The sequence below is a fragment of the Conger conger genome, chromosome 10, assembly GCF_963514075.1.
Source record: "Conger conger chromosome 10, fConCon1.1, whole genome shotgun sequence".
Classification (NCBI taxonomy): domain Eukaryota; kingdom Metazoa; phylum Chordata; class Actinopteri; order Anguilliformes; family Congridae; genus Conger; species Conger conger.
This window is the reverse complement of record NC_083769.1, coordinates 10,711,701-10,735,280: the sequence shown is the minus strand read 5'-3', so window position 1 is coordinate 10,735,280 and position 23,580 is coordinate 10,711,701. Positions and strand designations below refer to the sequence as shown.

General features: G+C 42.5%; 1 protein-coding gene across 2 annotated transcripts; it reads right to left on the bottom strand.

Annotated features, from left to right (window-relative positions):
* Nucleotides 1-1,502: 1,502 nt before the first annotated feature.
* On the bottom strand, nt 1,503-12,314 carry LOC133139298 (uncharacterized). Of its 2 annotated transcripts, none has more exons than XM_061258736.1 (6): nt 12,231-12,314; nt 10,302-11,003; nt 9,207-9,362; nt 8,412-8,476; nt 4,365-4,631; nt 1,503-3,413 (listed from the first exon to the last, which is right to left on the bottom strand). In XM_061258736.1, exons 2-6 carry the CDS (start codon nt 10,972-10,974, stop codon nt 3,369-3,371), a joined length of 1,206 nt encoding a protein of 401 aa, XP_061114720.1. In that variant the 5' UTR covers nt 10,975-11,003; nt 12,231-12,314; the 3' UTR covers nt 1,503-3,368. The 2 variants fall into 2 exon arrangements, with proteins under 2 accessions (XP_061114720.1, XP_061114721.1); XM_061258737.1 differs by lacking the exon at nt 12,231-12,314 and adding an exon at nt 11,857-11,947.
* Between the last annotated feature and the right edge of the window lie 11,266 nt (nt 12,315-23,580).

The window sequence follows — 23,580 nt, the reverse complement described above, 5'->3', positions numbered from 1 at the left end:
AATCCAGTGTACTGTGAAATAACAATGAAATACCCTCCCACCTACCCATTTCCAGTATATTGCTTATTTTGTTTCAAATAAATTAATTAATTACACATTAATCTACAGGTGTGACTTGCACAATAAGATATTACTATAATAATAAAAAATAACTTAACTGCTGCATATGTTGTCCTCCTTCGTATTGTGTTATATGTCGCTAAAAGCCATTGTACACCACTAATATGATTTACAAATGACTATACAGTAGTTCGCTCTTCATTTAAATAAAATTATGATGTAATATTCACCCAATCTGTATTTTCAGTTCATCCACCAGGCTCTGACGGCATTGACGTTCAACATAATGTTCTGCACTTTCTCCATTGCTTTTGGGTTTTCGTGTACAGGTGCTAAGAAGTCCTGTCTGCTTGAAAAGCGGGTTTTCTCGGCCACGCTGGCGGGCGGAGAGGGCACACGCACCTGGGCTACGTTAACTAATCAGCCCCGGTGCTTAGAGGTATGCTCGACTCCACAGTACGGGACCGAGACCGGGAGCACACTCCGAGAGACCCCGTTTTGTGTTGTCGGTTTCATGTTACGTATCCTGCAGTTCAGCGCACAGCAAGAGGACGAAAAGTCGGTCCGACTGAAATTTGCCTTTGTTTTAATTTTTCGTGATATTTTGTTATTCTTGCCCAAGACCCGTAAGCGTTTCATTTTGTGTTGGTGTGGGCGCTCACTCTCTCTCTCGACAATCGATGGGGAAATCCTGGAAGTGCCGCGTTTCCTTCCCAGGCGAGTCACACGGATTGTGACCTGTACATTTCGATGTTCAATCAGGGGACATTAACTTTGACTGGCAGCCAATTTACAGCTGCGTTTTAAGGTCACAGTATTATGTATGCGACCTACAGTATACTGCATTGTTTAATGTGGCTCTAGTGCTTTGCAGCTTGACTTGTTTGCTGATTGTGATGTATGTCATGAAATATGAATTATACTGTACATGTACAGGATTATCACTATTTGACAACCAAATCCTAGGTAAAGTGAAGTGACATGTTAAGAATAATGTCGGTTACATCTTGTATCATTGTCAGAAAATATTGCTTTAGGGACGACCAGATGGTTTAACCTGTTGTCTTGTGTGGTTGCCCCCCATGGCCTGGTGTCAAATCTGGACTGAGCCAGCACAGAAGTGTTGTACACCTACAGTGGTCAACAACTGCAAGTGAAGTAAAGTTGAAATGTCTTGAACTGATCCAGAGTACACTCTAGGTTCCTCCCACTGTCCAAACACATGCAGGTTAGGTTAATTGGACAGTCTAAATTGCCCCAAGGTATGAGTGTGTGAGTGAATGAATGGTGTGTGTGCCCTGTGATAGATTGGCGACCTGTCTAGAGTGTATATTCCTACCTCTCTCCCAGTGCATGCTGGGATAGGCTCCAGCATGCCCCCCCCACCCCGTGACCCTGACCAGGAATAAGCGGGTTAGATAAAGGATGGATGGACTACCACATTACAATTAAAAATGGAACTTTTTGTAATTCAACAGATTCTTTTAGCCAAAGCAAGTTACAAAATTGCATTGGCGAGCAACATGGCTACACGTGGTAGTGCAAAAGAGAGCTACAGTTACAATCATATTCAATTCTACCATCAAGGTGCATGCTTCGAAACCTGCAAGAATGGCTTAGACAGAATGTTTGAGTTATAGTGTTTCTATCGAAGAACATAAGAACAGGAAAACAGAACGTGAGATGTGAACAGGCCATTCAGCCAATCTAGGCTCAGGATTTGCTATTATTACTATTATTGTTATTATTATTATTATTATTATTATTATTATTATTATTACTATTTATTATTCTTATTACTATTTATTATTTATCATATACTGTAGTATAGAGAGTATACAGCCCTGTATAAAGCCTGGATACACGGAGGGTGCCAAGAAATACTAGGCCTGGCAAACTGTTACATACATAGATACTTGTGTAAAAAAAAAAAAATCCCTTATATGAATTCAAATCCAAAAACAATTATTAATTTGATTTGTTTTTCAAAGACAATAGACCAGCTGAGCTTGTGTATGCCTGCATACACATTAAGATAAAATGTGTGCTTACAAAAAATTAAACGCACAACATACAAACAAACATAAAAATATTTTTGACAAATATTCAAGTTGACATTTCCGGTCACAGTTGAGGAGAGGCATGGTCCTCCAGTGTGGCCAATCACATTAATACCAGGGATTCACATGCTGGGTCCTGTGACTCGCAAGCATACGGTCATGCACCCAACCTCCCGATGCCTCAATTAAATGCCTGTCAGCAATGCATAATTCACACAATGCAGTCATTCATTCTGGTTCTGCTTCTTATATGAATAAACTACTGCTGTGATACTGAAAGGCAGATCAGTATGCCACAGCATTTACATTACATTAATGGCATGTGTTAGAACAGCATTGTTAGAACCCTGATATTAGAAGCTATTGAGCTGCCATTTTGCATCAAATACATCAGTGTAGGGCACAGGTGTCAAACTCCGGTCCTGGAGGGCCCAGTGTCTGCTGGTTTTCGGGTTGTTCCCGCCACCTGCGGTTCATTTAAGTCTTTAATTGGCTAAGCAATCCACACACCTTGTTCCCAAGGCCTTAATTGACAGCTGATTGAAAGGCAACCACAAAAACCTCTGGACACTGCCGCCCCCTGGGAGTTCAGTTTGACACCCCTGGTGTAGGGAGTCCACATAACATTAGGCAAGGAAAACAACTCTCACCCAGGAATAAAAACAGTTCGTGCTTTCATGTACCCTGTGCCGCAGAAAAGAGAACAAAAACCGCGTCTATAAAATGTGTTGGCAACAGAAGGCAACACTGCAGATCACTGCGGCCTTGCTTTAGCATGTCTGTAATGAATTGGTTGCCAAGTGTAGAGCCTCTTTCTGTCAGTAGATGATAGGCCTATACCTTTTTTTAAAATCAAGAGCTCAACCTGTGCTTCTCAGCCTAATTTGCACAATCGTGCATTCCAAGTTGCAGATCTTTTATCAGTGCATCAATGAAAAAAATAAGATATTGCACCAGACAACTTCTACTTATCTTCTTTCCACTGACTGGAAAATAAAGAGGTCCATTAGTCTCAGAATTGGCCTGCCCGCATGTGCAAATTGGGCTATGCGTAGCCCGCAGGCCGCGGGTAGAGCTTCAGATGTGGATTTCAACTGATTCCTCCAGTGTGGGATTTCCTGAGAAAGGAGGAAATGGCAATGGACAAACATCCTAGCTTGTGACGGGCATTTCACGAGAATGTCAAGCAGGTTCCAGGAAAGGTGTATCACTTTGATCTGGTTCCTCTTTTCCCAAAGGTCGACGCAATTAGTCTGGATCCATGAAACTTTGAAGTGCCTCACCTTGAGATACCTGCAGGCATAAAATCAAAAAGGCACATTGCATTCTTATTAACAGACTCTTCTAAACTAACAGTCCAATACATGTGAATATTTCTCCACACCCAAGAGCTTTACATGATATTACTTAACCGGCATTTGTTACAAAACCATTGTTTAGGTAGGATCTGAGAGGATATGTGTAAAGATAGATATCAAAAGATGATTGAAAGGGTCATTTTTTCCCATGCTTGGACTCAGTCACCTATCCTATGGTGCTATTCTCCTTCAGTGCAGGTTTCATTTTTTACTTAGTTTGATTATTTATATTCGATTTTTGAAATCTCGATCTCGTGTCTCACTCAATTTGAGATTACTTTTACTCAGCATTGCTTATAGGGCGATGTGGATCAGCTGTTGATCAGTGTAGGGCTATGTGGATCAACTGTTGATCAGTGTAAGGCTATGTGGATCAGCTGTTGATCAGTGTAAGGCTATGTGGATCAGCTGTTGATCAGTGTAAAGCTATGTGGATCAGCTGTTGATCAGTGTAGGGCTATGTGGATCAGCTAGTGATCAGTGTAAGGCTATGTGGATCAGCTGTTGATCAGTGTAAAGCTATGTGGATCAGCTGTTGATCAGTGTAGGGCTATGTGAATCAGATGTTGATCAGTGTAGGGCTATGTGGATCAGCGTCTTGGAGACTGGCTGCTAATAGGTCATTGTGAGCAGCTGCAGTGCATTTTCTCTTATCCAATCTGGGTCTGTCTGTAAGGCTATGATCCTAACAACAAGTGAGTCTAACGGTAATGTGTCTGTTTTGCTTTGGCAGACTAAACCAAGTCGCGTTCAACCAGTTTGAACTGGTCAACCAGCTACCAGCCGTTTCAAAGCCTGGCGGGAGAGGATTTTTTCAGCAGGGAGCTTCCCTAAAGAAATACTAAAGATGGTGAAAGGCCACCTCCCCGGGGTAGGTTATATTTACCGGAACTTGGACCTTGCTCATCTGGGTGAAGCGGTCTTGGAGGTACTGGTTCCCGAAGCCCATGATGCGGCTGACGGCCTGGTTGGCAAGGCCGGCCACTTTGGCGGTGAAGTCCAGGGTGAAGGCGAACTTGACCAGCTCAGGGCCTGCAGCGACCTCGGGGAGGTTGCTGGGCACCTCCTCCTCCATGTAGCGGTCGGCCAGCTGCTGGAAATCCCTGTAGGACAGGCTCTGGAAGAAGGAGCTCACGCTGCTGCAATTCTCTATCTGGGGAGAGAGACCAGGAGTAGATCCCCGCTGAAAAAAACTGCTCAAGCTAGGTTTTTAAACAGCTGGTTTGACCAGTTCAGACCGGCTCCCAGCTTGACATGGTTTATCTGATTTACCATTTCAGACCAGGTCCCAGCTTCACATGGTTTGAGTAGCAAAAGCTATGTTTTGAAACCACTCAAGGCAAGCTACTAGCACTAGCTAATTGAACATCTCCTACCCAGCTAGACCAGCTTCATGATTAGCTTGGCCATGCTGGTTGATCAGCTCATACCCAGCTAGACCAGCTTATGACCAGCTTAACCAGCTCAATTTTCAAGCTGGTCAAGCTGGCATAGCTAGCTGTTATAGCTGGGACGGTAACTTTAGAATTATAAACTCTGCTGACATTCATTTTCCTAGTGGTGCAGTGGGCTTGGTAATTAATTTAATACTATTCAGTACTAACTGTTTAGTGAAATGGTTATACTGGGACTCATGGTAACCATATAGCTAGCGGAATATAGTACATTATTACACTATTCAACAAATGCTACAGTGGGCTCAATAATTATTGGCACCCCTCACCAGCAATGCACAAACAAGGCTTAAAAAAAATAATATAAATATAGAGAAAGGTAATACACCAACATGTGCCAAATACTGTACTTTATTAATGTTTCAATGGAAACAACCAAAATCATAACAATCATTTAATAAAAAATAAATTTCAACAAAATCAAGGTTTCAGAATTATTGGCACCCTTCACCTAGTACTTAGTGCAACCACCTCTGGCAAGGATAACAGCATGGAGTCTCTTCCTGTAATTTCTGACAAGATTAAGGAACACATTTGGAGGGATTTTGGACCATTCCTCTTTGCATATCCTTTCAAGATCCTTCACGTTCTTGGGTTTGTGCTTATCAACTGACCTCTTCAACTCAACCCACAGGTTTTCGATTGGATTGAGGTCTGGTGACTGAGATGGCCATTGCAGAACGTTGATTTTGTTGTCATGGAACCATTTCTGTGTGGATCTTGAGGTGTGTTTTGAGTCATTGTCTTGTTGGAAAGTCCACCTACGACCAAGTCCCAGACTTCTGGCAGAGGGAACCAGATTTTCAGCCAAAATTGCCTGATACTTGCTGGAATTCATTATGCCATCAATCCTAACCAGTGCCCCTGGACCTCTGGAATTAAAACAGCCCCAAAACATGACTGACCCACCACCATATTTCACTGTGGGTATGAGGTGCTTCTCCTTGTATGCATCTCTGTTCCTACGCCAAACATACCGATGCTGTATCTGACCAAAACGTTCAATTTTGGTCTCATCTGACCAGAGAACCTTGTTCCAGTCATAATGTAAATGACGTTTGGCAAACTCCAAGCGCTTTCTTCTGTGTCTTGTGGTCAGAAAAGGCTTTCTTCTGGCAACCCTTCCAATGAGGCTGTGGTTATGAAGGTGGCATCTGATGGTGCTTTTTGAAACCTGGTGACCCCAAGATGCCACCAAGGCCTGTAATTCTTTCACTGTGATCCTTGGGGATTTTGTTGCTTCTCTCACCATTCTCCTCAGTACCCTGGGGGGCAAAATGCAGTTGCGTCCTCTACCCATGAGATTTTCAACAGTTCCATATCTTTTGAACTTTTTTATAATTGCTCTGACAGTGCTCAGTGGTATATTCAATCGTTTGTCAATCAATTTTCTTGTAGCCATTACCACGTTTATGAAGGTCTACGACCATCTGCCTCTTTTGAACTGCCAATTCTTTTGTTTTCTTCATGGTGTTGGATGACAAAGGGATATTGCATGTGTGTTACCTCATTTTTATACCCTAGTGAAACCAGGAAGTGATATAATCACTCAATACAGTTCCTTAACACATAGATAAACTTAAATAAGTGGAATTTAATACCTGGTTTAATTTTGGTAGGTGTTATTTACAATAATCTTTAAGAGTGCCAATAATTGTGAAACATTGATTTGGAGGAAATTGATTTTTAATTGAATGAGTAAATGATTTTTGTCGGTTCCATTGAAACATTAATATAGCACAGTATTTATCACATGTTGGTATTTCGAGTTTGTCTATAAATATATTGTTTAGAATTTTTTTGAGTATTGTTTGTTCATTTTCTGTCAGGGGTGCCAATAATTTTTGAGCCCACTGTATGTACGGGAATATGATAGGAAAATGATTTCATTGCAGGCAGATTTCTACTAAAATAAATTGAATAATAAATTACAAACAGTTTTCTGCAGTACTAAAGAAAGTAAAATCGTTATATATATATCTTTATTTCAGTGTTGATGTACACTCAGTGAGCACTTTGGTTTTTTTTTTTTTACTTCTACTGCTGTAGCCTATCCAGTTATGATGAGTTGAGTGTTCAGAGATGCTCTTCTGCATACCACTGTTGTAATGTGTTGCTTATTTGCGTTACTGTCAGCTTCCTGTCAGCTTTGACCAGTCTGGCCATTCTCCTCTGACATTTCTCATTAACAAGGCATTTCTGTCTGCAGAACTGCTGTTCACTGGTTTCATTTTTTTGCACCATTCTTTGCAAACTCTAGAGACAAGTGTGCATGAAAATCCCAGGAGATCAGCAGTTTCTGAGATACTGAAACCACCCTGTCTGCCACCAACAATCATTCCATGGTCAAAGTCACTTGGATCACATTTTTCTCCATTCTGATGGTTGATATGAACATTAACTGGAGCTCCTGACCCGTGTCTACATGATTGTATGCATTGCATTGCTGCCACACAATTGACTGATTAGATAATCGCATGAATGAGTAGGTGTAATAAAGTATTCATAATAAAGTGTTTGGTGAGTGTATATTTATATGAAAACAGAGAAATGTGTGGGTATTCTGCCCAAAGTCAGTATTTGGGTTTAATAGCAGCTGAGATCTGGTATTGGGTCACCCCACTCAACACCACTGGGTGAAAGTGCGTTTGAAAGTGCGTTTGAAAGTGCGTGTTATTCTTTGATCAAATCTTCACACAACACCCCCTTCCCTTAACCTTCCAAATTGTATCAGATGACCTGGCCTCAAGTTTCTTTCTGAGAGATGTGAAGTCTGCACGTTGACAAAAACCAACCAAACAGTCTCTAATAAAACACTAAGGGTGAATGAATATACAAAATAATATATAATGATTAGATCAGACGTACAACCTATCTAGGCTCAGTTACCCACAGTAATCTAAAGCAGGGATGGGCAAGGCCGCTGTATCTGTTTCTGGATTTCAGACCAACTTCTGCTCTATATTATTTAATTAGCCTAATCATTTACATGATCTGTCATTGATAGCCACATTCACTGATATAAACAGTAGCTGATAAATGTTCTTGTCTTGTAGCATTTCATTGCGGTCTAATTTATGAGTGAATCGGTCATGGTGCATAATAGGTAATTCACTGATATAGCCAGGGTAACTGGTGGCAGCAAAATCCTGCATAAACACTGGCCCTCCAGGACTGGAGTTGCCCATCCCTGCTACAGTCCAGCATACACACCGGCCCTCCAGGACTGGAGTTGCCCATCCCTGCTCTACAGAGTATCCAGCATTGCATTAAGCCTGGACTTGAACACATGAAGGGTGTTTGCCATGAATTGCTCGGCCAACATCGACAATTTTCTGCGTAATAAAATAACCCTCATATCTATGTGTATGCCCTTATTCTACTGGCAGAACAACATATTCTTCACATATTTGAGAGAGATATCTTCATATTTTCCTCTCCGGGTTCCATACGTTGGGCTATGTTCAGAGACAACTTACCTCCACATTTATGTCATCCCCCTGTTGCTTTAACAAGCTGATGATCTTCTCGATGGTTTCCTCATCTGAACATAATTTTGAAAACAGATTCAGAGAAGACTCCCAAGAGTTCTGTGGTCTTTCCTTTGCACAATTCAATGTCAAAATTTTGGGTTTAGGCAAAGATTATTTGTGATCAAAACTATAGGTGGGGGTCATATTTATTATTAAAGCTGATATTATATATATTTTTTAAAAACCTTGATAACCATGGTAACGGAATTCAAAATACAGAACCTTATTTTCACGAAAAAAAACTGAGACCACTCAAATTATACAGCTTGATGGTAATTAAAGGCCTGTGTAAAGATGGGATTGCATGTACAGTGTACTGCATACTTCTCAGCCTTATAAATGATTGGCGTGTTATTGCTACTCAGTACATTAAAAAAAGTGTGTTCAGCATGGGATTACTTTTATCCTGACAACTTTTTTCATAACAACTCAATTTTAACCTATAAGGATCTACTAAGAGAGAACAGACCTGTGCAACCTGAAGATCATACGATTCTTTAAATTAATATTACCTGAAATATTCCAATCGATATTCCTTATTTATACAAGCAGGACCTTCAACAACAAATCTGTTGTGTTCTTGTTGATTCACTTCAGCCCAGCTATTGCAAATAGGGATAGGGAAATGGTTCTCAACAGCATGACCAATCGCATATGTAAGAATCCTTTTCATCTACGACCACCGTGAGGCTTGTTTTCAAAGGAGACACTGACGGCATAACACAGCAGAAAGCTCAGTACCTTCAGGAGCCACCATGCTGGCTCTGTTCTGAACGGATGCAGCAAATGTCAGCTGGCCCTCATTGACCGGGCTATCTTTCACCTCTTTCACAATGCGTTCCAGCTCCTTGGAGACCTTCTCGTAGTACGCACCGCTGGGTTCCACACAAACAACAGCTAAAAAGAACCAAGACAAGAACCTTGGACGATCAGCATTAAGTTGGCTATTTTTTCATCATCGTTGCAAGTTCTATATTGAAGTAAGTTGGATCCACCGGTGACCAAACTTATCAGCTTGCAATCTATTGCAATAATTGCATATGTGGCAACATACCCAATGATAATATAATGCTATATATTAAAAATATATACTCTGTGATACACTGAATAATACATTCAAATATACAGTATGGAGGCACTTGCACATCAAGTATATTTTATCATCCATGTCCAAAACACAAAACTTGGTATATTTATATATTCACATTATATTTCTCAGTATACATTATACATCTCACAAACAAATCAGTCTTGCTATCACTGTCATGTGTATTGCTGAAAATATTATTAGAAAAACCTTCAATTGTTCAAATGACAAAAATAAAAAGGTTCTGTACACCGGGATAAGAAATTCTGTCAAGCGATGTAATTAACCAAATCAAGAATACCAATATATTGGACCTCCATATATAGGAAAATAATATATTTCTGTTGGTGTACATAGACAGCTGCTTTATCACCTAGAGGTGAATAATGAGATTGAGGAAACCATGCTGACATAAACCCTCCCTCCCTGGGATTATGTTATAGCCTGCTTGGCATGATCCTTCTGGATTCCTGGCCACAACTACATCTGGCAAAGTCCAGTTCACTACACTAAAAATGCAGTTATTAGTAGGATATGCCACTCAGGGGCCAATTCTACCACTTTATTAAAATCAAATTATTTAAAATGGAAGAAACTGCATCGATGCAGATGTTCGTAAACATTTCGGAGAGCCGTGATGAGTCTGACAGCAGTGGATAGCATGTTTCCATTGGTATGCACGCCACTCGATTTTAGACTATTCCACCCGCACACAAAACTAATAGATGTTCCCTGTTACCTGCACTCACCTTCTGTTTGTCCCGTCCCAGCCAGAATTCGAAAAGACGGTGGCCTTTGGGTCTGGGTGCTTTCCGGGGCATGACCGTGGAGGGGCAGTCTAAGGAGGGAGCGCTTCTTTCGCATGGATGTGTGGCCCGGCTGGGAGTCCTGCTCCCCTGGGAGTCCTGCTCCCGTCTGCGGACGCTCAGGAGTAAGACGGGAGGGAACGGGCTGGCGGGGGCCCTCCGTGGCCCCATGGACCCTCATCCCCTCAGGGCTTGGCTCCCTCTCCTCCTCCTCTTCCCTGTCTTTCCTGGAGAAGATTCCAAGGAATCTCTTCAGCATGGACCGATCCTTCTTCCCAGTGCTCTTCCCCGGGCTCTGGTCTGGCCTGTCGGAGGTGCGCATAAAGACGTCTCCGGAGGAGAGCTCGAGGGGGGCAGGAACCAGCCCCTGGTTGCCCAACCCCAGCCTCCTAGAGTAGGCAGAAACATCACTGGAGGACCTTCTGGTGCCAGGTTTGAGCGCCTTGGCTAGGGTCTTGAACCTCGAGGCCTTGGTGCTCAGCCTTCTTCTCAGGGGAGACCTGTCACTCAGGCTGCGCTTCACGTACACCTCCAGGAGATGGTGGGTGTCCCTGCACCCAAAGGACAGCAGCACTGGGCCCTGTGGGTCGGGCTGGCTCGTAGGCTGCGATGCCATTTTGGCTCCCTGTGAAGGCAACCGACCCCCTGCGAAAGGTGAACAGTACTTATGAGAACTTTTAAAATGAAAACGAGTGGAATCCCAAGGCCACCTACAATGAGGGCCAGCCCCAATTCAGTTTGAAATGGCTGTTTTAAATGCCAATAAAACTAAACAAGTTACTGAGCTCAAACATACATTTTTATGATATTTTTGTTCTGAATATTGGCCTAAAATACATTTTATGAAATTGTCAGAATCTGTAGAAATGTAAACCTTCAGGAATTGTAATGGTGTCTAAAAGGTTAAAGTATTTTAAATAAAGACCCAAGTCTAAAGGCAAGTGACTGTTATGGACTGAAATTGATAGTGGCAAACTGCTCTTGTGGTTCACAAACCAATGATTCTAGCAAATCATTTATTTACTTTGTACAGTCATTAAAAAACATTCTGTGGGATATCAGTTTATATAGATGCTATAAAGATATTGCAAGGGTGAAAGTGAAATTTCATCCACATGATATGACCAAAGAGCATTAAGTTCACAGCAGGTTACAGTCAAAATATCTCAACCCGTGAGAAACACTTATCGGCAATTTTAACAAAACAATAAATATTTCCAACACTGTAGTAGGCCGTACTACTGCCAGATTTTAATAAAAATAGTTTAGTACCAACACTGATACGATGACAAAGCTATTCAGTCGCTAACAGTAGAACTGTATAACTTTTAATCGCCATTAAAATAACTACTTTTGGGGACAAGGCAATCGAACTGCCATTACAAACTGTATATTTGCTCCCAGGACCCCATAGTCAAAATTAAGAAATTAATGCAACGTATTGTAAGTCAATTCTACCAAAACGGACAGTAAAGTATTGAAATTAACAAACTCTTACTGTGTCATTAATGAAGCATCGTGCACGCTATATCAGTATGCCAAATTAACGTACACTATCATCTTTCGTATTGTCAAACTCGCGTTTGAAAACGAAAGTAGCAGAATGCACTTCCCCTAAAGCAGAAGTGCAGTAGTTCCTCAAAAAGTTTCAAAATAATGTTTACTTGCAAATGGGGAAGTTTCAGTCCTGCTCTAGCCGACATTCTCGTTCTCGACACACGGTACTCTTACAGAAATATTACCTGAATTACACTATGAAAATACTGTTCGAATATGAAAATGTAAGTTAATTCCCAGAACTTTGTATGAGAAAAACAAAGCGTTAAAAGATCACGCAGTTTTATATAAAGTTTCATAAGAAAGGGAACTTACCTTTTAGTGTTCGATTATTCGATTTCCTGCTTGGTCAAGGAAACTGTTTCTAGTTTCATCCGCTTTATACGCCACTTAGTAGAGCCGTCGTCAGTATCCAGATGACCAAGGGCGTGACTAGACCATGTTAGTCAGGTAGGCCATACAGCTCGGTTGACAATTGCTCTCTAGACGTTTTGGTTCAACTAATACGAAGTACTGGAGGCTACTCATACAAGTATTTGATCTCATGTGGGCTATATGAATTATGTTGTGCAACCTATACCTTATATAGAAAATATATTTTTCTCAATATTATTGTATATCGCAGTGGCATTATTTTTCCTCATCATCCTCCAAACTGAACAAAATGTATAATCTTCTTATATTATCTATCTAGTATTGTTGTTTCATTATTTTCAATTACATGTCTCTCATTCATTTTTATCATCATTCATTACAGAAACTGGGGCCAGCTTAGTGCATTTAACCAACTGCAAAATGTGTGCGAACAAATCCAACAGCTCTCTTGAATTGAAAAGTGATACAGAATTTCACAGCACTTTCCGGCATTTGGAATGTAACCAACTGCTGCATAAGAATATCGGATTCAACGATCGGCCATGTTCGGTACACGGCGTCACCTATTGAATATCCGGGGATGTTGGTGCGGAGAGAGGCATGAAGGATGCACAGCTGGCAGGAGCCTGCTCCCGTGGAAGTAGGGCTGCAGGTTATTTACCACCAACCTCAGCCCACGGGATTCCGTTTATTTGCACAGATGTTGGAGCTCGAGGCTCCGGTGTTTATTGACTCAGGGGGGCTGTTGTGTGGGAATAACAAACAGAGATGAGTTCCTCTCTCTGGTACTCTGAGTGCCACACGCACACAGCCATTTGTGGGGCTGCCCGTCCTGTAGGGTTTGGATAGTTGGGGTCGGGGACGGGGGGGGGGGGGTCACTGCAGGGGGCCTTTGGCAGTTTAGGTAAGTGTTTTTCAACCCCAGTCCTCGGGACCAACTTGCCAGAAGGTTTCAGTTGTAACTAGCCACTGACTTTTCGGTCTTGTCTCAACTGTCCACTAGAGGGCCACTGCCGTGCCAATGTGGAAATGCTGGTGGAACGAAACCTGTGCCAACAACAGCTCGCAAGTGGGCAGCTCGTGGGCACTGAACAGTTTGCTGGCAGTTACATTTCAGAGGTTGAGTTTATAGAAGTTTATACAGTTCAATAGAAGCTTGTTCCGTTAATTCAGTTTAATGCTTTGGTGTTGTGACCTCATTGGGCAGGGTCATTTAAGGTTATAATCAACCAACTGAATCTGAAAGACAACCATGAACACAGGCTATGAGGATTAAGCCATCATTCAAGTGCATTGCCGTCTACAAACCCGACAGCAGTCTCTTTCAGTTAAACAGCCTGGAAGACATATCATAAAATAATGGCGTGAACAGTCCATGCAGCCCAGCAATGCTCGCCTTTTCCTACCACTAAGTGTACCTTCCGCTTAGTTTGCCTAAAAGCTAAATAGTATCTAACACCGTATCAAGCCAGGTCTTGAAAAGCCTCCAATGAAACAGTCTACACCTAAAACCTACTGTCTTAATCCTGTCAGATTAAATATTTCAAACACATGAATTTCAAATAGAGCTTCCCTGCATACAGGTATTAAAATGTTACACACCATACCCTCGTCTGTTACCTCTCACTCTTTCTTTCTTGTTTTTTTTATGGGTTTTTTTTTTGGTCCATGCTCTCCTTGGAGACGGTAAAAAATAATTTCCTTGCAGCCAAGTTCAAATGTACGAAACACAATGTTCTGCAATTGTCATGTAACTCCTCTGAAGACTTTCAATTTCATTGGAAATTGTTTCAACTGAAAAGGACTTTGAGAGCAGTACTTAGAGAAATATTAGGTGAGTGTAGGAGCCCTGATTAATAATTTGTGCATTAGCACTCACAGGCTCATAAAATATGAATGTATGTCTTGATGGTGTCTTGATAGCACAAGTTTGAAGTACAGTAATTAAAAACAATATTAGAATGCTGGCACGGGCTTAGAAGTTAATGATTAACAGGCAACATTCCCGACGGAGGTAGGTACCCACAAGCAGAGGGCCAAGAATAAAATATAAAATCCAAACATATGTATTGTCAAGTTGTCAAGAATTGGCAAAGATGATTATTTATAACGGCTGTGGCTGCTTGGTCATTAAAGATTAAAAAGTAGGAGGTCCCCCAGGTAGGATGTCCTGGCCAAACACCTAATTTCCCCCAGTTTTTATTGACTTACTGATCCCTCCCTCTCCACCTCGGGTGAGTGTTTTGGCACAAAATGGCCGATGTTCATTATCCATTGCTCCACATTAACAGTGACTGAAGTGAGCTCTCCCCTTCCCTGCAAATGATTTTGAAATCATGAAAATAGTATATAAATGGCTTCCATTGTTGCCTCTCTCAGCTCAAGGCCTAATTAGTTTTATAATTAATCTTTTCTACAAGAATCACATTTTATTCAAATAAAGCTCTGGATGTTTCTTGGATGTCTACAACCTTAACAAACATAACAAAACAGATTTGTATTTATTTAAATCAGATTGTATATGCTGTTGTATGTTATCAAAATATTTAAAAAAAATGCTTTAGTGTACATATCCTTCTTCCCTTATTTTAATATAAACATTTTTTACATCATGAGTCATGTTGGTGCAGAGCAATGCATGAAGGATACACAGCTGTTTGTTGACATTATTCTCCTGCCTACACTACAAGGGTAAAATACATGTTTGGTAATGCCTCCTCTCTAACTTTCACCATGAAGTGTGTAGTTTCCTCTTTTATTATAAATAACTCAATTTATTTCAGTAATATTTTATGACTTGGTCGAGCCCTGCATTTTCTGCAGGCTAACCTTCTGCACTGAACTGTTGTTCAGTTGAGATATGCACTCACCAAGCACTTCATTAGGAACATTTTTAGTTTATTAAACCTACTTATTCATGCGATTATCTAATCAGCCAGTTGTGTGGCAGCAATGCAATGCATACAATCATGTAGATACTGGTCAGGAGCTTCAGTTAATGTTCACATCAACCATCAGAATGAGGTAAAAATGTTATCTAAATGACTTTGACCGTGGAATGATTGTTGGTGGCAGGTAAGGTGGTTTGAGTATCTCAGAAACTGCTGATCCCCTGGGATTTTCACGCACACTAGTCTCTATAGTTGTAAGGAATCAACAAAAAACAGTGAGCAGCAGTTCTGCAGACAGAAGCGCCTTGTTAATGACAGACATCAGAGGAGAAGGGCCAGACTGGTCAAAGCTGACAGGAAGTGACACTAACGCAAATAACCACACATTAGAACAGTGGTATTCAGGAGAGCATCACTGAACACACAAAACATCATAACTCCAATTGGATAGGCTACAGCAGAAGAAGTCTACAAAATAAGTCTAATAAATACCTAATAAAGTGCTCGGTGAGTGTATATTTCCCTGGAAATATCCACCCTTTTACAAGTGAAGCAGACTCCACCACTAGGGGTCAGGGTGAGCACACAGAAAGACTGTACCAAACAGATGCAGGCAGGAGCCAAGGGACCAGAGAGAGAGGCAGAACTCTCTGTACAGGTCTAATAATGTACTGATGAGATAATAATGCAGCTGGCCTCTTTCCCAGTCATGAGTGTCCACTCAATTTACAGTGTGACTGTGCTGCTCCCTTTGGGTTTCTGTCTGTACCCCATCGCGGTTATGAATTTGTGGGCTCCTTTTGCATAAAATATGACTACTGCAGCTCAACAGCTTTACTGCATACTGTATGTCAGGCCTTATATACCTCTGTGTCTATATTCTTCTCAAAACAATTGAGGCGATATCACAGGATATAGGGTGTCTGCATGATAGAATATCTGTCATATTTTTCAGGGTTGGTGGAAGAAATAGTCCGTAATTTGAACATTATGCTGTCCTCAAAAGCTGAGCTATGTGCTGACATCACAATCAGTTCACACCCGCCGAGAACGCGTTCGTTGGCGCCGCGTTTGGTGTTTGGGCGTTCTTGGCAGAAATCGGTGCTGACTCACTCACTGTGTGCATTCCCTGTACGTGACGGCCAAGAACATACTTCTCCCAGCTCCCAGGGAAACGGCCATTTCTGACAGCAGGTTAGCCAGTCCTCCAGCTCCTATCATGCTAACGCTGTTAAAGCTGCTGTTTCTGAAGCACGTGGTTTCCCGCTCCATCAGCTACCACAGAGGCTGTCAAAACTATTCTAGGTAATGTGTTGCCGTAGCTCTTCAATACTGGCTTTGATCCTTGTCACGGTGAGAGAGAAAACAAATACACACAAGGTACTGGGTCACTGGAACATATAGGAGCAAGAAAAGGAAAGATTCACACACTCTCTATATGCTCCAAAAACTAAATTATGTTATTTATAGTACCATGTGGGGGGTTCATATATCGATCACTCTGGTTGAAAAGATGAGGACCAGTGCGGTCGAAACGTTAACCGTCAACATGGTACAATGAATACCATTTGTTTTTTGGAGTATTGAGGGATTGTGCAAGCATTTCATTTTTTGGGGGGTAATTTTCCCCTCAACCATTTTGTGCCTCTTTATTTTCCATAAATACCTCTTTAAAGTCCTCAGATGCTCTTCTGTTCCGTGTTATTAATATGCTTCCCAGCAACACAGCGGTCCGCTAGCAGCATGAACATTGATCCGCTACTGAATGTTGCCTTCTATAACTTTAGTGGGCAAAATAAGAAATACAACCACGCAGTATCTGTGAAGTGACACCACCCATGTTGACCGCCTTGTCTCGATGGTCCGCTAGGGGACTGCTCCAGACCGAGATGCCAAAAACGGGCATATACTGTAGCTGCTGGGTGCTGTTGATAAACTGTTGATAAATGTTAGCTCACATATCACTGTAATCAAATTACATAGTAATTAGTAATTAGTATTATACAGTATTTCCTTTTACCTGTTATTTTCTGCTTGGAGTCTTTCAGGTCACTGTTGAGTCACTGTCAGTACATTTTTTTCAATTGAAAGAGAAGAACATGGCTGTAAATTAAAGCCTATTAAGGGCACAGACTGTGTGCATTGTTAAGAAAGGGATTGAAGAAACTGAGAATTTCCAGTAATGGATTGGTTAACAACCTACAAACAGTATTACTGCCATTGATTGATTTCCCTCTGCTTACACTGACAACGCTTTAAAAATGTTAAATATAGTATATCATTGCTGATATACATTTCCTTTTACCTGTTATTTTCTGCTTAGAGAGCACACCGAGTGTCTTTCTGGTTACTATGGAGCTGTTGAGTCACTGTCAGTCCATTTCTTTAATTAAAGGAGAAAGCAAACAAAACCTGTTGAGAGTACGTCCTGTGACAGAAAAAACAGAAAATAGCGCTGTCAAATACAAGTAATGGAATGGAAAAAAGGCAAGGCCTGTTTTAGTGAATGAGTCTGCTCTCCTGCGAGGTCAGACCTGTTCTGTCCTTATTCTGGCTGCATCCTCCATCGTCTGCAGTGAACAGACCAGAGCAGGCCGAGGAGAGAGAGGCATGGCAACCGGGCAAGGTGGGGCAGGGCCAGGCATGCCCAGGGAGCCTCCTCCATGGAGCAGCCTGGCCTCAGCTATGTACCAAATATAAAGGGCCAAGACAGGACAGAAGTATTTGAGTATTAGATTCCCTACCATTTAAAAAAATAAAAACAAACCATATGTTTGCGGGGTTTCAAAAATACACGTCTTTGACTCTTCCTTGACACAAAAGGGCCTTTTCCCGTCGGACAGTATTCTCAAATTGGCGTATTCTCCACTGTTGCGCCAGGAAAGGTTGAATGTGAAATGCATGGAGCTTTGCAGCTCTGCTCTTTCACTTCCAGCCACCAGCGCATTCTCAGAGAGAACTGGCTGGGTTCATTCCAACAGCCGTGAACGAGAAAATAAAACTGCAGCGACAGGCTGTCGCCACAGGGGGGCGACCCAAACCAAAATAATATTGTTAAGAAGTCCTCAGTAACCTCTGAGACCACAGCTGGCCACATGACCACGGGCTAAGAGTGAGAGAGAGAATGTAACCCAAAGCCCAGGGGCTTATTTCAATCCTTTATTTTCCTCTTCTTTTTTCTATTTCTTGCTATGTTTTGGCAAGAAAAAGAAATGAAGATGGATAAATCAAGAAAAAACGTGAATTAGGCAAATGCTATGTCCTCGCGAGCTGGTAACTGAGTTGGGAAGAGGTGGATCCACAGGTCGAACATTTATACGTCAGGTTTTCCAAAAAATACTTCCGCAAAGGATGTGCTTATGTTTTCTTGCTCAAAAGAAAGATTGGGAGTTTCCTACTTCTAGCTCCTAGAAAAAGCATTTACGGGGGTTGGAATGTCCTTAAAGAAGGCGGAGCTTGATCAATCCGGAGCAATTAAAAGAAAAAAGAGGAGAAAAATAAGCGATTGAAATGAGCCGTGCACTCTCAGAGCTGAATGTTACCCAGAGAGCCGTGCACTCTCAGAGCTGAATGTTACCCAGAGAGCCGTGCACTCTCACAGCTGAATGTTACCCAGAGAGCCGTGCACTCTCAGAGCTGAATGTTACCCAGAGAGCCGTGCACTCTCAGAGCTGAATGTTACCCGGAGAGCCGTGCACTCTCAGAGCTGAATGTTACCCAGAGAGCCGTGCACTCTCAGAGCTGAATGTTACCCAGAGAGCCGTGCACTCTCAGAGCTGAATGTTACCCAAGCCCAGGGTCCCGTGCACTCTCAGAGCTGAATGTTACCCAAGCCCAGGGTCCCGTGCACTCTCAGAGCTGAATGTTACCCAAGCCCAGGGTCCCGTGCACTCTCACAGTTGAATGTTACCCAGAGAGCCGTGCACTCTCAGAGCTGAATGTTACCCAAGCCCAGGGTCCCGTGCACTCTCAGAGCTGAATGTTACCCAGGGTCCCGTGCACTCTCAGAGCTGAATGTTACCCAAGCCCAGGGTCCCGTGCACTCTCACAGTTGAATGTTACCCAAGCCCAGGTGCAAAGCTGCCCCGTTGCATTGTGGTCCAGGCAGTTCTGTCCTCAGGCACAGACAGAGAAAGCGCAGCTGCCTCTCGATACAAACCTGCTGAGTGGAGGACCAGGCCTGTGTTAATGAAGGCTCTCAGAGAAGGTGGTCTAATTCTCCTTTTAGCTCATAAGACCCTGGCACATGGAGAGGATGTGGACAGAGAATATGTCCTAGATCAACACACCTGCTGTGGATTTAGGTCTAGGTCCCACTGTTGTACCACAGGAGGCTCAAATCCCATTGTGAAATCTTATTTGAAGTCCTCAATGGAGCAAAGGGCGAGGTATTTAGTAGAAAGCTTCCAAACTCTTTACTTGAGCAACTTGTATTACACATATGTGAAGTTCGGTCCAGTGGAAAGCTGAATTTGTCTCTGCCTGCTGGTGGAGAGGGCACACGCACCTGGGCTGCGTTAACTAATCAGCCCAGGTGCTTACAGGTGTGCTCGTCTCCACAGGACGGGGCCGAAACGAGGAGAACACTCCCAAGAGCAGCAGTTTTGTGGTGGAGTTTTCATTTGATTTTGTTTGTCCTTCAGTTCATCACGGAGCCGGTCGACTGAAAAGTGGCCGGGTCTGAGCTCAGTTTTACTTTCTTTTGCCTTTTAAATTTTAGTTTGTTGTTAGTTTATTATTTTTGAGGGGGAAAGGCAAAGACTATTCATTATTATTCATAACAGTGTTGGTGTTGCTGCTCCCTCTCTCTCCATGTGGCAAACACCGGCAAACATACTGAGAGTGCCGCATCACCCTCCCAGGGGAGCCACACGGCGTGTGACCACATATTATAAATATACAAATCCAAGACTGGGCAATCTCTTTGTCACGTACAGTACAATGTCCATGCCATAGCAAGGGTTAAAACCTCTCGACCTTTGCTTGTACAGTTAAGCTCCATAACCACCATGTTACACGACCACCATGTGAAATTACCTAATCTCCCAGAATAGAGATCTGATCACTGTTATTCAGACCATCTGTCAGTCTGGACTCAAAATGGTGGACCAATCCCACAGTCCCACTGCAATAAAAACAGAGGGGGGTAGGGCCTGGGACTGTTACAGGGATAGTCACACCGCAGCTGTCCGAAGCGCCATTTCTGTGGAAATGTGAGGGAAAAGTAACAATGTTTATCTCGCACCTGAGAGACGGGAGTCAATGTTGAAATGAGCTCCCCGGCCACCCCCTTTCAGTAGGACCATCCAAAACTATTTTGGATTCAGTGAAAAGCTGATGCTTATCTTGGTTGCCGTGCCTTGCCTTGACTGCCCTTCACAGTGTGAGACGGGGTTGCTGATGAACCTCTGTGGTACTGATCTGTAAAAGCTGGTGGACGGAGGTCCTATAGGAACCTGCTTCTGGGTTTCAAGGCTAATAGGGCACCCATAAGATGGGGCCCAGGGCTCATTCCAATTTTCTATTTTCTCTACTCCTTGCTCCACTCAACGGGAGAGGCAAGAAAAAGAAACGAAGACAGGGAAATGGCGAAAACATGAATTAGGCAAATTAATGTCCTTTCTTTTTCGAACGTCAATTAGAAGCCATGTCAGTTGCAGACGTGGCAGATGCGTGGCAGATGGGGAGTGGTGGATTCACAGGTCCATCATTATACATCAGGCTTTTCCAAAAGAAATACTTCCACAAAGGATGCCCTGATATTTCCTTGCTCAAAGGAAAGTTTCGGAGTTCCTAACTTCTACTTCTCGCTCCCAGAAGGAACCTTTAACATGTTGGGATCTCCTTAAAGTCGCGTACCTCGATCGATTTCCCAGTCAGGAGCAAGGAAAGGAGAAAGAGGATAAAAAGAAGCGACTGGAATGACTCCCCGGCACTGCAGTGAACTCACCTTGGAGTCGCAGTCCTCTCCCCACCAGTGTCTGTGAGGGCCCAGAAGCCCTAGGCTAACCGCGTTGTTTTTTCATGGGCAGTGCTCAGGGCAGAAGTCAAATAGTGAGATTCTCCTTTCATCTCGGGCGATCGTCTTGCCTGTCTAGGAGTTTAGCTTTAATCACCCTCGCTGGGGCTAAGCGAGCGTATACGTTGTGCAACTGTATACACTGTATCACTATTTTTTTTTCCCCTTGACCTCTTCTGCTGGCTGGACCCTGGGGAAATGAGCCCTCTGTGTAACTTAAATAGGCACCAGAATCACAAAGCATTCGCCCACACAGTCACAGCACGCACACGGTAACTAGCGATGGATCTTAAAGAAAGGATAATGCTGCAAATGTACATACTTTTTGAGTACGTACACTGAGTATGTGTGTGATCGTGGCAGGCATGTATGCACAGTTGCGTGTGCTCACAGATCTACGTGAGTGGATGAGTGCTCTATCTATTTGTCTGGGTGTCTCATATAACACAACTGTTATGTGGCAGGCTACAGTTTGAACTGTGTACATTTAAACTAGCATTCCAGCCAATGCCAGCTTTCTCTTGAAGGTTTGAGTCATGAAGACCAACATCCATAATCCCTTTCAATTATTCAGATAAAGTCAGGGAAAGATCATTTTCAATAATTAAGGAGTAACAAAGTCCGACTTTGGCAGAAACCAGAGATACGGGGAAGTCCTTTCCGTGGTCACTGGCAGTAAACAGGTGACAACGGTGCTCTCCAATGCCCCAGGGGGAAAGGCCAGTCTCTTCATGCGGGCCAGACCATTATTGCTACTGAGGGGCAAGAGAGAGATCAAAATTTGAAAAAAAATTATAATAAAACATTACAAACTCTGTATCCAAAAATGCACTATTGAAATTTTTATCCTAAAGCTTCAATTGTGACCGGCAGAGGGGAAAGGCATGTTAATTAAAATTTTTTAAAAGTAACATATTACTGTAAGCAATTGACTTAAAACTTGATCAAGGCTGTCTGAGATCAGAAGCAAGGAGAAGAACTGTGGCAAGTTCTCCAACATGCTTGGAACAACCTCCCTGTTGATTGTCTTATAGAACTGCAGGACAGTTTTGGCTATCTCAGAGAAGTGATGCAGTTTTAATGCCGAAGGGTGGTCACAAAACATATTGATTTGATTCAGTTTTTAACTATTCTGCCAAATGACTAAAATGTAATGTAAAATGTATAGTATGTTTACTTAGGACCTTTAATTTAATTATTATAATTAAATAATCTTATCTGCACAGAATGTTATATAGGTGCCTAAGACTTCTGCACAGTACTGTACATATTTATTTTATTTTTTTCATTATTTTTTCCAAGATCAGATTTTTTTCCGCTAGCACACAGACAAATATACAGATGTTTATATTTCCCCAAAAAATTTCTGAGACAAACTTTTGCACCCTAGTTTGGCAACTGTCCAGGCATTTTTCATTGGTTCATCTGCCGAGACACACAATTTAAATCCATCAGATTACAGTACATACAGTCACATAAATTACTTCCAGACAGAAGACCACATGTCTGGTGCTATCTGTACAATGGTGGAGCTGGTTGCATCCAGACAGAGGACCACATGTCAGGTGCTATCTGTACAATGGTGGAGCTGGTTGCATCCAGATAGAGGACCACATGTCAGGTGCTATCTGTACAATGGTGGAGCTGGTTGCATCCAGATAGAGGACCACATGTCAGGTGCTATCTGTACAATGGTGGAGCTGGTTGCATCCAGACAGAAGACTACATTTCAGGTGCTATTGGTGTGATGGTAGAGCTAGTCACCCAGGGCTAGATGGCCACTCTAGGCATGAAGCCTGCCCTCTATGGTGAGCCTGAGTATCACTCCACGCTTTTCAAGTACCCAGGATGTGGGATATTGGTTAAATCCAACTACCCTTCAAAAAGATCTATGGCTGTGGAAACAGATGGAGGATCAAACACGTGCAAAAAAACCAGAGGTACACACATGCAAGCATGCACGCACACAGACATTCACACATGCCTGCCAGCCCACCACATACACATGTACACACACACGCGCATACACACGCACGCATGCTCACATGCACAGGGCCTGCACACACACCAAGCTCCCAGAGCTTTTTAAAAAATAACAGATGGCAGGGCTTATTTTCTCTCCCATAAAACAGAGTTTTTCCTGGCTAATTCTCCTTCTTTTTGTACAACACGCACAAACATTCACTGCCTTCTGTAGCATCCGAAGGCAACCACACATGCACAAACCTTCACTGCCTCCTGTAGCATCTGAAGGCAACCACACATGCACAAACCTTCCTTCTGAAAGGAAAAATCTCTCTGCAGTTATGAAACAACAGTTTTTACAACAACATGTTCTTACCTAATTGACACATTAATATTTGGGAAGTAATGGAACATC